The sequence below is a fragment of the Pleurodeles waltl genome, chromosome 6, assembly GCF_031143425.1.
Source record: "Pleurodeles waltl isolate 20211129_DDA chromosome 6, aPleWal1.hap1.20221129, whole genome shotgun sequence".
Lineage (NCBI taxonomy): Eukaryota > Metazoa > Chordata > Amphibia > Caudata > Salamandridae > Pleurodeles > Pleurodeles waltl.
Window position 1 is genome coordinate 740,690,645 of NC_090445.1, and position 12,208 is coordinate 740,702,852.

The 12,208-nt window shown below is 43.8% G+C and overlaps 1 protein-coding gene across 1 annotated transcript in view; it reads right to left on the reverse strand.

Annotated features, from left to right (window-relative positions):
• Positions 1–12,208, reverse strand: part of LOC138301693 (pancreatic triacylglycerol lipase-like) — a 496,425-nt gene that overhangs the window by 16,684 nt on the left and 467,533 nt on the right. Inside the window, exon 11 of the mRNA XM_069242210.1 lies at positions 5,664–5,831. Within this exon, the coding sequence (XP_069098311.1) occupies positions 5,664–5,831 (168 nt within the window). The remainder of the gene's footprint in view (positions 1–5,663; positions 5,832–12,208) is intronic.

The window sequence follows — 12,208 nt, forward strand, 5'->3', positions numbered from 1 at the left end:
CCACACCCCAGACCTTTGTCTCAGCTCTGGGAGCGAGTTTACACCTCATCAAGGGGGCTATTCACTCCTGGTGAAAGTTGGAGGTCATGCAATTTGGCAGGAAAAATATAACTTTCTAGGTAACTTACTAAAATTATCTTTTTCAAAACATTTAATACAAGTCCAATTTCCTCAGTGAGTTGGGTTTATAATTAATATTTGAAAACATCCAATAATGAAGCTTGTAGCTGTTTCCTAGCTGGCCAGTAAGATTTACTTAGGAGTGTTTTTTTCATATTTAAGGGAAGGGTAAGGCCTGTCAAATGGCAATATTTTTTTAGGTCAAATTTCACTTTTAAAACTGCACAGCCAAGCTGCAATCGTAGCAAGCAATCAAGTTTGCACTGTCCTTTAGTGGGTGGTGCAATGGGTACTGCAGCTCACTAGTGATATTTAACTTACTGGCACTGGCCATACTTGGTACCATACACTAAGGACTTATATGTACATTAAATATGACAATTAGGAGTATAGCCACTTTTTACACGTTTTAGGGGTCAGAGCACATGCATTGGGAAGAGTCCCTGTGAACAGAGTAAAAAAACAAACAATAAAACCTAGCAAAAACGTGAAGGCGACCAAGCAAAAAGGGGATAGATAGATAGATAGATAGATAGATAGATAGATAGATAGATAGATAGATAGATAGATAGATAGATAGATAGATAGATGTCTTTGATGAGAGAATGTGCTAATATTTAAAATGTGTTTTATGCAACACATTGACTTATCTCTCACATCTTACAAACAAATGCTCTTATGACCACCACTCCATAGTGTGTTTGTGTGTGTGTGTGTCTGTGTGTATGCGTATGTGTGTGTATGTGCATTAAACAGGGGTGGCTCCTCCATTAGGGTGGAGGAGTGTTGCGCTCCCCCCACAAGGAGCAACAGCTGCACAACGTTTACTATAAAACGATAATAAACTAAGTTTATTATCATGTTATAGTAAAAGGGACGGGCCTTGGGGCTGTGACAGGGAAGAGGGGGAGTGCAAAGCAGTCCCCCTCAGTAGGCATCCCTGGTTGGCTGGCCGTCTCAGGCCGGCCAAACACACATGCACACTAGGCTCTCTCCAACCCAGCAACACAAGCACTGCGTTGTTGGGTTGGAGAAAGCAGGCAGAGTCTTTCAGTCTCCCATGGATCACCCTGGCTGGGCACTCCATCCAATCCTAACGCAGCTTTCAGGGCAGGCTAGGAGCCTGTGCCTGCAGTCCAATCGAGGAGCGGCGAGGCGGGGTGCGGCACAAAAAGGTAGTTTTTTTAAAATCACATTATTTAATTTTTGTTTGTCACTCCTCCCTCCCCTTCCCCCAGCCGTACACCGCCCCATCCCTTTTCCATCCCATGAGCCGCACCTGGTATTAAAATGTATTCTATTTTCTTTGCACACCAAATTTATTGGTGCTTGTAAACCTCTAACTCATGACAAACTACAAGGTTTAAGAAAAAGCACACTCTAAGGTTTTTGTTCTGAGATTTAGCATCCAGTACAGAAGGAATACACTAGATGAAGATGGCATGCTTTCAGCAAATCATAAGAAAGGCAGCTGTTACTAACATTGGCATAATTTCATCAAAGTCATGGTAGTCAAAGTGACAATGCATAGCCTTTCACCCCCTGATGGTGTTAACAAACACAACATACCTTCTGACCTTTGACATGTAAAGCTAAAAATATATTACAATTCCACACCTACATATTCTCTAAATGAGGCTCTCGTCATCAGATCTTCTGTTGCATAATGGCTGGCCATGGTTTATTTGATTAATACTAAAGGGATGGAACTGTGCCAAAAAAGTGCATGCTACTCAGTCGGCTTGGGTGCTTGAGATGTGGAAGAGGTAGTTCTGCAATCTGAGAGTCCCAGGAGTGCAGAGTGTCTTTAATTTGACATCCATAGTGTTAGAAATGGGGTCTTTGGTTGGCAGTCAGGTTACCCCCTGTCCAAGCAAGGACCCTCACTCTAGTCATGGTAAAAGAGAATCACCCTCAGCTAACCCCCGCTCACCCCTTTGGTAGCTTGGCACGAGCAGGCAGGCTTAACTTCAGAGTTCTAGGTGTAAAGTATTTGCACCAACACACACAGTAACTCAATGAAAACACTACAAAATGACACTACACAGGTTTAGTAAAATAGAAAATATTTATCTAAACAAAACAAGACCAAAATGACAAAACTCCAATATACACAAGTCAAGTTATTAACTTTAAAAGCAAAAGAGTCTTAAATCCTTTTTTAAACAAGCGAAACACTGTTGAAAGGTACCTAGGTAGTGTCAAAATAACACTCAAGGGCGAGTGTGCGTCGAAAAAGGTAAGTGGTGCGTCGATTTCTTACCTGCAAGCGAGACCATGCGTCGTTTCTTCTTCTCCAGTCGGGTCGGCATGCATCGTTTTTCCTCTCTGCAGGAGAGCGATGCGTCGATCCAGGCAACACTCAGGTCTGGGCAGGCGTTGCATCATTTTTCTGCTCCCAGCAAGGTTGGCGTCAAAAATCCTGCTGCATGGTGTTAGCAAAACCACGATGTGTGGGTTGCGATGTTACCAGCCTCCGTTAGCGATGCGGCGTGTCGTTTCTCCAGCTATGTGGATTGATCTTCCAGCCACGCTGGAAGCGCTGCGTCAATTTCAGCCACGGAGCCGGCGGCGCGTCGTTTCTTCAGCCACGTCTCGGAGGTTGAGTCGGAAATTTCCCTGCACGGTGGTCTGTGCGTGGATTTTCAATCTTGGTCTGCCAGCTTCACCTGTCAAGGCCCCAGGAACTGGATAGGGCACCGCTTGGTAGGGCAGGAGTCTCAGCAGAGAGTCCAGGTGCTGGCAGGAGAAGTCTTTGATGGCCCTGAGACTTCAACAACAGGAGGCAAGCTCAAGACAAGCTCTTGGAGATTTCTTCACAAGCAGGAATGCACAACAAAGTCCAGTCTTTGTCCCCTTTTATCACGCAGAAGCAGCAACTGCAGGATAGCTCCACAAAGCACAGGCAGGGCAGCACTTCTCCTCAGCTCTTCAGCTCTTCTCCAGGCAGAGGTTCCTCTTGATGTCCACAAGTGATCTAAAGTCTGTGGTTTTGGGTGCCCTTCTTATACCCATTTTGGCCTTTGAAGTAGGCTTACTTCAAAGGAAAGTCTCTCTTGTTTGTAAAATCCTGCCTTGCCCAGGCCAGGCCCTAGACACACACCAGGGGGTTGGAGACTGCATTGTGTGAGGGCAGGCACAAACCTTTCAGGTGTAAGTGACAACTCATTCCCTCCCTTATAGCACAGATGGCTCATCAGGATATGCAGGCTACACCCTAGCTCCCTTTGTGTCACTGTCTAGAGAGAGGTGCAAACAGCCCAGCTGTCAAACTAACCCAGACAGGGAATCCACAAACAGGCAGAGTCACAGAATGGATTAAGCAAGAAAATGCTTGCTTTCTAAAAGTGGCATTTTCAAACACACAATCTTAAAATCAACTTTACTAAAAGATGTATTTTTAAATTGTGAGCTCAGAGACCCCAAACTCCACATGTCTATCTGCTCCCAAAGGGAATCTACAGTTTAATCATATTTAAAGGCAGCCCCAATGTTAACCTATGAGAGGGATGGGCCTTGCAACTGCAAAAAATGAATTTATCATTATTTCACTGTTAGGACACATAAAACACATTAGTATATGTCCTACCTTAAACATACACTGCACCCTGCCCACAGGGCTACCTAGGGCCTACCTTAGGGGTGTCTTACATGTAAGAAAAGGGAAGGTTTAGGCCTGGCAAGTGGGTACACTTCCAAAGTCGAATGGGCAGTTTAAAACTGCACACACAGACACTGCAGTGGCAGATCTGAGCCATGTTTACAGAGCTACTGATGTGGGTGGCACAGCCACTGCTGCAGGCCCACCAGTAGCATTTGATTTACAGGCCCTGGGCACCTCTAGTGCACTTTACTAGGGACTTACTAGTGAATCAAATATGCCAATTATGGATAAACCAATCAACAATACAATTTACACAGTGAGCATAAGCACTTTAGCACTGTTTAGCAGTGGTAAAGTGCTCAGATTTAAAAAACCAACAACAACAGGTCAGAAAAAAGTAGGAGGCAGGAGGCAAAAAGATTGGGTATGAACCTGCATAAGGAAAAAAAGTCCAACACATAGCTATCAACAAATTCAGTGAGCATTAATATATTTGATTCCAGAACTTCAGTTTCTACAGTTTGCCAGACATGTCATAACAAGAATTGAAAATTGTATAGTGCATAGTCTAAGCGGTCTCCATGAAGGTTGGGCCTACCCAATTACACAAGCTGTATGGTTGCAAAAGGCCTATTGTCAGCTTACCAAGATTTGCCAGTGGGCTCAAAGCCTACCCATTGGGTACCAATGGGTCGCTTTATTGTCACTCTCATTTGCTTGCTACTTATTCGAGGATTGGCTTGATCATCTTGTGCTTGGTCCTCCCCTGGGCATATCCTCTTTACTTGTATCTCTCCACTGCTCACTTTTAGTGAACTCATTTTTTCTTCTTGCTGCAGCACTCCACAAGAGTGCATGTGTTTTCCAGCTGTCTCCCTCATGTTCCTATGTAACCCCTGCTGATCCTTGTTGCTATCTCTCATTTATCTGCTTGTCTCCCCCCGAGCTGCTCTCTCCCACTTCTTTTTGCTTAAGCACTCCACAAGTATGTGTTTTCCAGCTGTCACCATTGTTTGTTTCTCTCCCCATTTCATCTCCATGTTGCTCTCTCTTGTCTGTGTGCATAAGTGGTGTCTGCAATTTTGAATTGGTAAATAAAAATTAAAGCAAATGGTGCCCACGCAATTCCACTGGCACACACATTCAGTAGAATGACATGACCATCACTTTTTCTTTTTTTTTCTTCAATTTGTCAATGCCTTACAGATTCCTGTACTGTGTAGCACTGTCAGAAGTAATCGGCAAAGCCAATAGGCCCTACAATTGAGGCCTATTGCTTTGCCAATGCTTGTTTTACTTAGTACCGTGACTAATCAAAGTGGCATATGGACATCAGTAGCTCAAGACAGCTTTAGCTGTGTTGGTTGCCAAAAGTTGCATGCCACTATACCAAGATTAGAAATCCCGACATACAATAATACTGCATACACTTCATCCCCTACATCTATACCGCCATGCTATTTATTTATTCATATTCTTATGTAACGCGAACCAGACTCACAAATGTAACAGAGCAGTTTACATTTATTAGGGTAGTTACATAACAATAGAAGGAGTATAAGGGGCCAAAGTGAGACCTGCTAAACAAACGATATAATTTGACATTCACATAATATTGCATGGGATGAACACAGCAACAGGATAAGCCAGTACAAGGGGGGATATAGGTATAGTGGAATCATTGCTAGGGAATCTGTGACTGGAGAAGAACTTTGGGTAGACATAGTTCCCAGAGGGGGCATGAAGCGTGGCATTAGTTAGATAGTCTTGTATGGTTAGAATGCAATTACTACTCTTACTTCCATCTATGGTCACCTTGCTTATCTTGGTTTGGTCGAGGTAGTGGATACAATAAAGTTAATTTAATTCAGTATAACAGAGATACACCATTGCCATTTCAAGGTCTTTGTAATCGTATATTAAAAGCGGAGATACATACTTTTTTCCATCTTTTCCATACTGCACAACTGCTGTTTTTCCGCCCAGTTTCAGAAAGAACTGATTTATAGAGTCACTGTTCCAGAGAAATCCAACATGCTTGAGGGGTCCAACATCAACCTCAACATCGATGAAAGCAGTGTAGGTGCTTCCTGCTCTCACTATTCCCCTGCACAAACAGAAACACTGAACCGTCAACTGAGTAGACATAAGCCATTTGCACTTTTACCATTGCTAAAGATGTCATTCCTTTATTGGACAAAGCCAAAAATGTCAAAACATTCCCCACCAGGAATCAACAATATGAAATAATATTACCACAACTATGACATCACTTCATTTCTTCAAACAGACAAAATATTTAAAACCGTTTAGAAAGAGACTTACGAATGTAAAAACATTATGGAATACATATTCATTTTATAGGAACATTATGAAGTTGATCAATTTGTCTGTCTTTTTATGCTAAATGTGAGATCTAAAGGTAGCAGTTATGATTTTAAAAAGTGCTTGTTTAAAATCTTAAATACCTGCTTAACACAGTTCACACAAGCCTTTAGAATTGCACCAATGACTTTTGTAGGCTTTTAGTGGTAACACCCCCAACCTGATTAACATTACCACCTGCCTCACACAGTGATCTAAAGTGAGTGATAAATAATACTGTTGGCGTTTATTGTCTAAAAGAGCCTGCGATAATTTATATAGCTTTAAATTCAAGCAATGATTATTGTCACCTAGGTGATTTAATCTTGCAATATAATTATTTTTAAATAGTTTAATTTGTGCAGGAGACAAGCATATAAATATTCCATCTTGCATTCCAATTTATTTAAAAACAGTTTTAGATTTTCAATAAAGTTGTAGACTTTCCTTAATATCACAAGCGAAGTTAATGCATCTCTAAGGGTACTTTCTGTTGCATGAAATAAGATATAGGCCAACAGCCCTATCTTTGCCATTGTAGAAACAAATTAATTTATAGGATCACATTCTAACCACAGGACTTGCACAGGGACTGCTCGACTTACTGTAGCCAATTTATAAAGGATCTTTCCTTTATATGTATTAAAAAATGACCATTGCCTTATAGGTGTGTACTCGTGCGTAAGTTGTATGAGTTTTTACTCCGGATATTTTTAATAAAAACTTAAAATGTCTGCTCCCTGAAGATTAATAAAACTGATTTAGGGTACCCACATGCCCTAATGCCTTATTTCCTAGATGAATAAAGTAAAGTTTATTATCAGGACTCTGAGAGAATACTTTTCCTCAGTATGTATAATATTTTACCACTTGTAATGGTGTTCCATCTACGTACCAACTCAAAGGGAAACAGTTTTTTCTTCCTTTAAAACCCACTACTTTAGTCTTTGAGACAAAAAAAATCTCTGCATTCTCATTTGAGGCTTCCAGATTACATTGTAAACCTATAGACGAACAGTTCAACAACGCTAAAATTATTGGATTATTAGAAACTGAAACTTTGCCCCCTCCCGCTTCCTCCCCCACACACACACACGTTCATTATGAATGGGTTATTCCATACCAACAAGACAAAAGTGAAACACTGTTTGATCGCCTAACTACTTGTTGCAGTGGGCTGAAATGCACAGCTATGTAGACATTAATGAAAAATATAGCACGCTAGTCCCATTAGTCCCACCCATCTCCCATTTAAGTGCAAACTATGGAGAATATGGTTAAGAATTTAGGTACAGATTTTCTATGTGCTAATGTTGCAGATTTTTTTTAACCTCCTCAAGGTTAACGTGCAGCGACTATCACATTTGAACTCTTGCTACGAGCGGGCCAATAAATTATGATATGTATGGTAACTTTGTTTTGTGTTAAAAAGATTGGCAGGTCTAACCTGCTGATATTTGTTAAGGAAAAATGTCTCAGAAAATAGCATCACATTCCACATTTTATTCCCCAAAAGTTTGTAATAGGCAATAATTATTGTGGGTGGTCAATGTTGAACACATCTATGTAAGTTTGTGTTAACATTGGGCAAGACAACCAATTGAAGGGAAGAGCTGAGCTAGGGCCAATCTAAGGGTACGACTTAGTTTTAAGAGCCCGTGCACGGGCGAGCCCTAAAAATATTTTTACAAACATCATGTTAAAATATGACATGTCTCTTCAAAATTAAAAAAATATATATTTATTTAATATGCAAATAGTTTTGCCTTAGGTCATCTTATTACACCACTACTTTGAGAGGTAGTTATTAAAAGTGATACTTTATAAAATTTTACTTAAAAACAATACTGCCTCTCCCTGCCCCACTGTCTATTCCATTTGTGAACCAAAAGGCGTTAGCTGTCTTGAGTACCCTATATTTGAGAGGTTTTGTTAAGCACACATCCTAATCTCAAACATATAGGAAAGCTCTCATATGTAATAATGAAGAAAAAGCAGTCTCTGTGAAAAAAACCATCTGGTGAGGATCACACAATTCACACAAGAAGGGCAGCTGGAATTTCTTGTTTCACAGTGTGCAATTCGGCCACTAGATGGGTAACTGTTTTACATCAAAAAGTACTGCTTTTCTTTGATTCTTGGCATGTGATGTGGCAGCTCGGGTGGCAGCAGAAACCACAAGCAAGCTTAGCTTGCTTTGAGCTCCATGGTCCAAGAAAACCTAAAGGTGAGCCAGAGCTTGGCATCTGGCATGAGCCCGGCTCAAGCTTTCAGTGGTTCACCCACTTCTAGTTTATGTCAGTAATGATAATAATCACAGCACTAATGACAAACCCATAATGAGGGCCTCGGAGAATTCCATCATGGCATAACAGATGTCTTCATCAAAGATCTGCGTCCATTAGTGAAAGGGACGCTTTGAGGAAAAGACCTCGGAAAAAATACCTACTTGCCTATCATAGCAGATGTTTCAAGCATGTTAGTCCCTCAACATTTACCCATTCATGCAAGTCCTATATCCTTTCTATGTCAGGCTGCCATGGAATTCTCTTCACCAGTCACTTTTAGATCTGGTGACTTGACATGGCACAATGTTTGGTGAAGTTTGCTTTGATCTTTGGCAATGCTGATAGGGGATCCAGAGGAGGCTCCGCCAGCACCATGTCTGTATTCTGGAGTTATAAGAGGGCCCGGAGTATGGAAGTAAACCTGATGTATATTGGAAGATTTTCCATTGCATTCTTTCTTTAAATTAGGCTTTTAGAGTACAGCTCTGTTTCCTCTTTAAGCCTCCGTACATACCTTAGACAGAATTTTTAAAGAATTATTACTTTTCTAGCGCTTAGAAACAAAAAGCGCCAATCGGGTCATCTGGTTGCACCTCGACCGGGGCAAAGTCAAACTTTCAGGCCGACCGCGATGGAGCCCTGCTCGGCTACAGGTCGCGGGAGGCCTCGGTTAAAAAGTTACCTTCTGACTTAGTCTTTATTTTGAAGTTTTTCTTCACCGGGACGAACCTGCCAGTTGAATCTGACCTCCTGGAGCCCTTGTCCGGATACGCGATGTGGGTTTCCTCGGTGGAGACTTTTACCTTCGGACTTAGTCGTTTTTTCGAGATGAAAATCCTTCCACCGGGGTAAACCTGGATCTTGATCCGATGTCCTCTCTGGAGCTTTTTTCCAAAAATTCTCAAATCTTTTCCAAACTTCTGGGGCTTCACCCAGATGTTCTTTTAAGGTTCTTTTGGGGTCCACAGCTCACCCCGAGGGTCCAGAAGTTCTGTGATGGTCCTTGGGGGGGTGCGGACTTCAACTCCCAGAATGCACCTGGCGCAAACTCCTTTTTGGCCACTGGACAGTGGTCAGCTGGTCGCTTTCTTCAGGAGTTGGTGCAGGGGACTCTGGTTAGCAATTTTTCACCTGTAGCAAACAGGGAGTCCCTCCTTGAACCAGTTGAAGCCAGGCAAAGTCCTTCTTGTGGTGAAGCCCAAGTGTGCAGCTGGTGCAGTCCTTCTGAGTGCAGGTTCCAGGTGCAGGCCAGGGGTCCAGCAGGGCAGTCCTTCTTCTCCTTAAGTTCTTTCTTCTTGAAATTTGGTGGGGATCTGAGGTGTGGGGGCAGGTCTGCCAGTTTTATTCTTGCTCCTGGGTGAAAAGCAGGGGGGCCCTGGTTCTCCAATCAGGTATAGGGTCGTCCCCCTGTGATGACCACTTCCTGGGAAGTGTGGCAAAAATCCATCCCAAAAGGCAACAGTCTCTAAAAATACAACATGGCTGAATCTGATTTTTGGAGGTTACATCTGGCTGAGCCCACCCACTGGTGTGGCTAAAAATCATAAACACACCCCTCTCCTGCCCTCTCCTAATCTAATCAAGGGGGCACCTAATTGTCTGGGGTTGCAGGATGTGGGGGTGTTGCTGGGTGCTCCAAATGTCCTTCTCTGCCTTTGAAGACCAGTTTGGCCGCCCTCCCCCTTCCTGCCTCACCATCTGCTGAGGGGAGATTCTCTCCCCCAAGCACATTCCTTTGTGTGAAGCCTGGCCACTTCACACCTCATCAAGGCAGCCTGGCAGAAGCTGCTGCAGGCTGGCCAATCAGAGCACAGCAGCAAAAACAATGCAGAGCTGAAATTGGCTACTTTTTAGGTAAAGTCTAAACTTTTTACCTGAACTAGTTATATTAAATCCAACAACTGGAAGTTGTAGGATTTATTACAACAATTAATTTGATACCAAATTCTTGGTATGGAACATTTAAGGAGACTTTAAAATGTAAAATAAAGTCTGCCCATTCTAGCCTATGAAGGCCATTTACTTCAATGAGGGAAAAACGAATTTGGCTGTTTTTACCTCACCAGGGCTTATAAATCTATTTTTATAAAGTCCCTGCTTATAGTTACATGGCACCCAGCCCTAGGGGCACATAGGGCACACCTTAGGGGTGACTTATATGTAAAAATAAGGTAGTTTAAGACTTTGGAAGTACCTTTAATTCCAAAGTCGAATTTGCATATAACTTTAATTTAAAAGCAGCCAGCAAGGCAGGCTTGCTTTTAAAATGACACTGGGCACCTCAGCAATGCACCTAGGTGTGCACCACCTATGCTGTGGTCCCTAAACCTACATGCCCTACCATATACTAGGGACTTATAGGTAGGTTAACTTAGCCAATTATAATTAGCCTAATTTGCATATCCATTTTACACAGAGCACAGGCCCTGGGACTGGTTAGCAGTACCCAGGGCACCATCAAAGTCAGGAAAACACCAGCAAAAAGAGGAAAATGGGGGCAAAAAGTTATGGGGCCTCTGCAATCAGCCCTGTTTTCTCACACAACCTCCCCCCAGCCCACACGCCCAGGAGACTCAGCACAACCCTGGGAGAGTCTTCCTGGCTTGTTAGGCGAGGAAGACAGTGAAGAAAACTGGCTGTCCCTTTGCAGGGCCTACTCTGCCTTACACCCTCCTGTCAGGGTCACTCCCTCTGGGTAGTGAAGCCATCCCAACAGTAAAAGGACCCAACTCAAACTGAAACTTTCCTCTAGGGGGGTCTTCCTCCTTTCTCTCTGCCAACTTGGGTAGTGAGGTGCCCACCTCCCCTACTCCAAACTTTGCTAGGGCAACACCTAGCTTACCCAAAGAGGTCACCCAACACTTGAGCAACCCCACCATGACCAATAGGGTCAGGGGGCCTACTTTGCTATTGGCCCTGGGGTCTGCCTCCCAGGCCAAGTACATTGCTGCCAGGAAGGCTAGCACCCAGCAGAGGCTACTGACAGCTGTCAGTACCCAGAACCACACCCTAAGCTCTCCACTGACAGGTGGCTGAGCTGCTTTAGGGGCATCTTTGGGGTCCTGGCACCCCTCTTGCTGTCTAGAGTGGGGGGCTACCACCTCCTGTGGCAGACACCCTCCTTCCACTCTCCCTTCTGTCAGTGCAGGGGCAACACCTTGCATCTGGACAGCTGCCTGACTACTCAGGACTTCCTTGGGGTCAGGTGAGGCCTCACCAGTGCCAACTCTGGGCTCCCCCCTTACTGGGGCAGAAGGCCCTTGGCTCCCTGGAACTCTCTTTAAGAGTGGCCTACCCTTCCTTTTCTTCTTTCCTTTTCTTGGGGACCCCTGTCTCCTAACTGTAGGGACTGACTCCCCAGGACTTTGGGTTGGGGGGGCGCCCTGGGCGACCACCCCATCTGTGACCAGACTCACCTCTGGGAGGTCATTGCCCAGGATACAATCTAGGGGAAGGTCAGCACTGACTACCACCCTAATCCAGTCAAGGATACCCTCCCTTTCTAGGGGCACTATGGCTACAGGTTTGGAGGTGACCTCCCCTGTGGCTATCCTGACTTTCTTTGTCTTTCCTGGGACATACATGTCTGGGGTCACTAACCGGTCACTCACTATAGTGTGACTGGCACAGGTGTCTCTCAGGCCAGTGGTAGGGATCCCATTCACTTGAATGTGGTGGAAGTGCCTACTCCCACCCTCAGGGATCACCAGCTTACCATCTGGTCCTGTCTCCCAGCTCAATGCTAAGAGGACTTCATCATCTGAGGAATCCTCCTCTATGGCTACACTGGACAGCCCAGTGCTAACCACCTTCTTTGGACAGGCTGCATCTC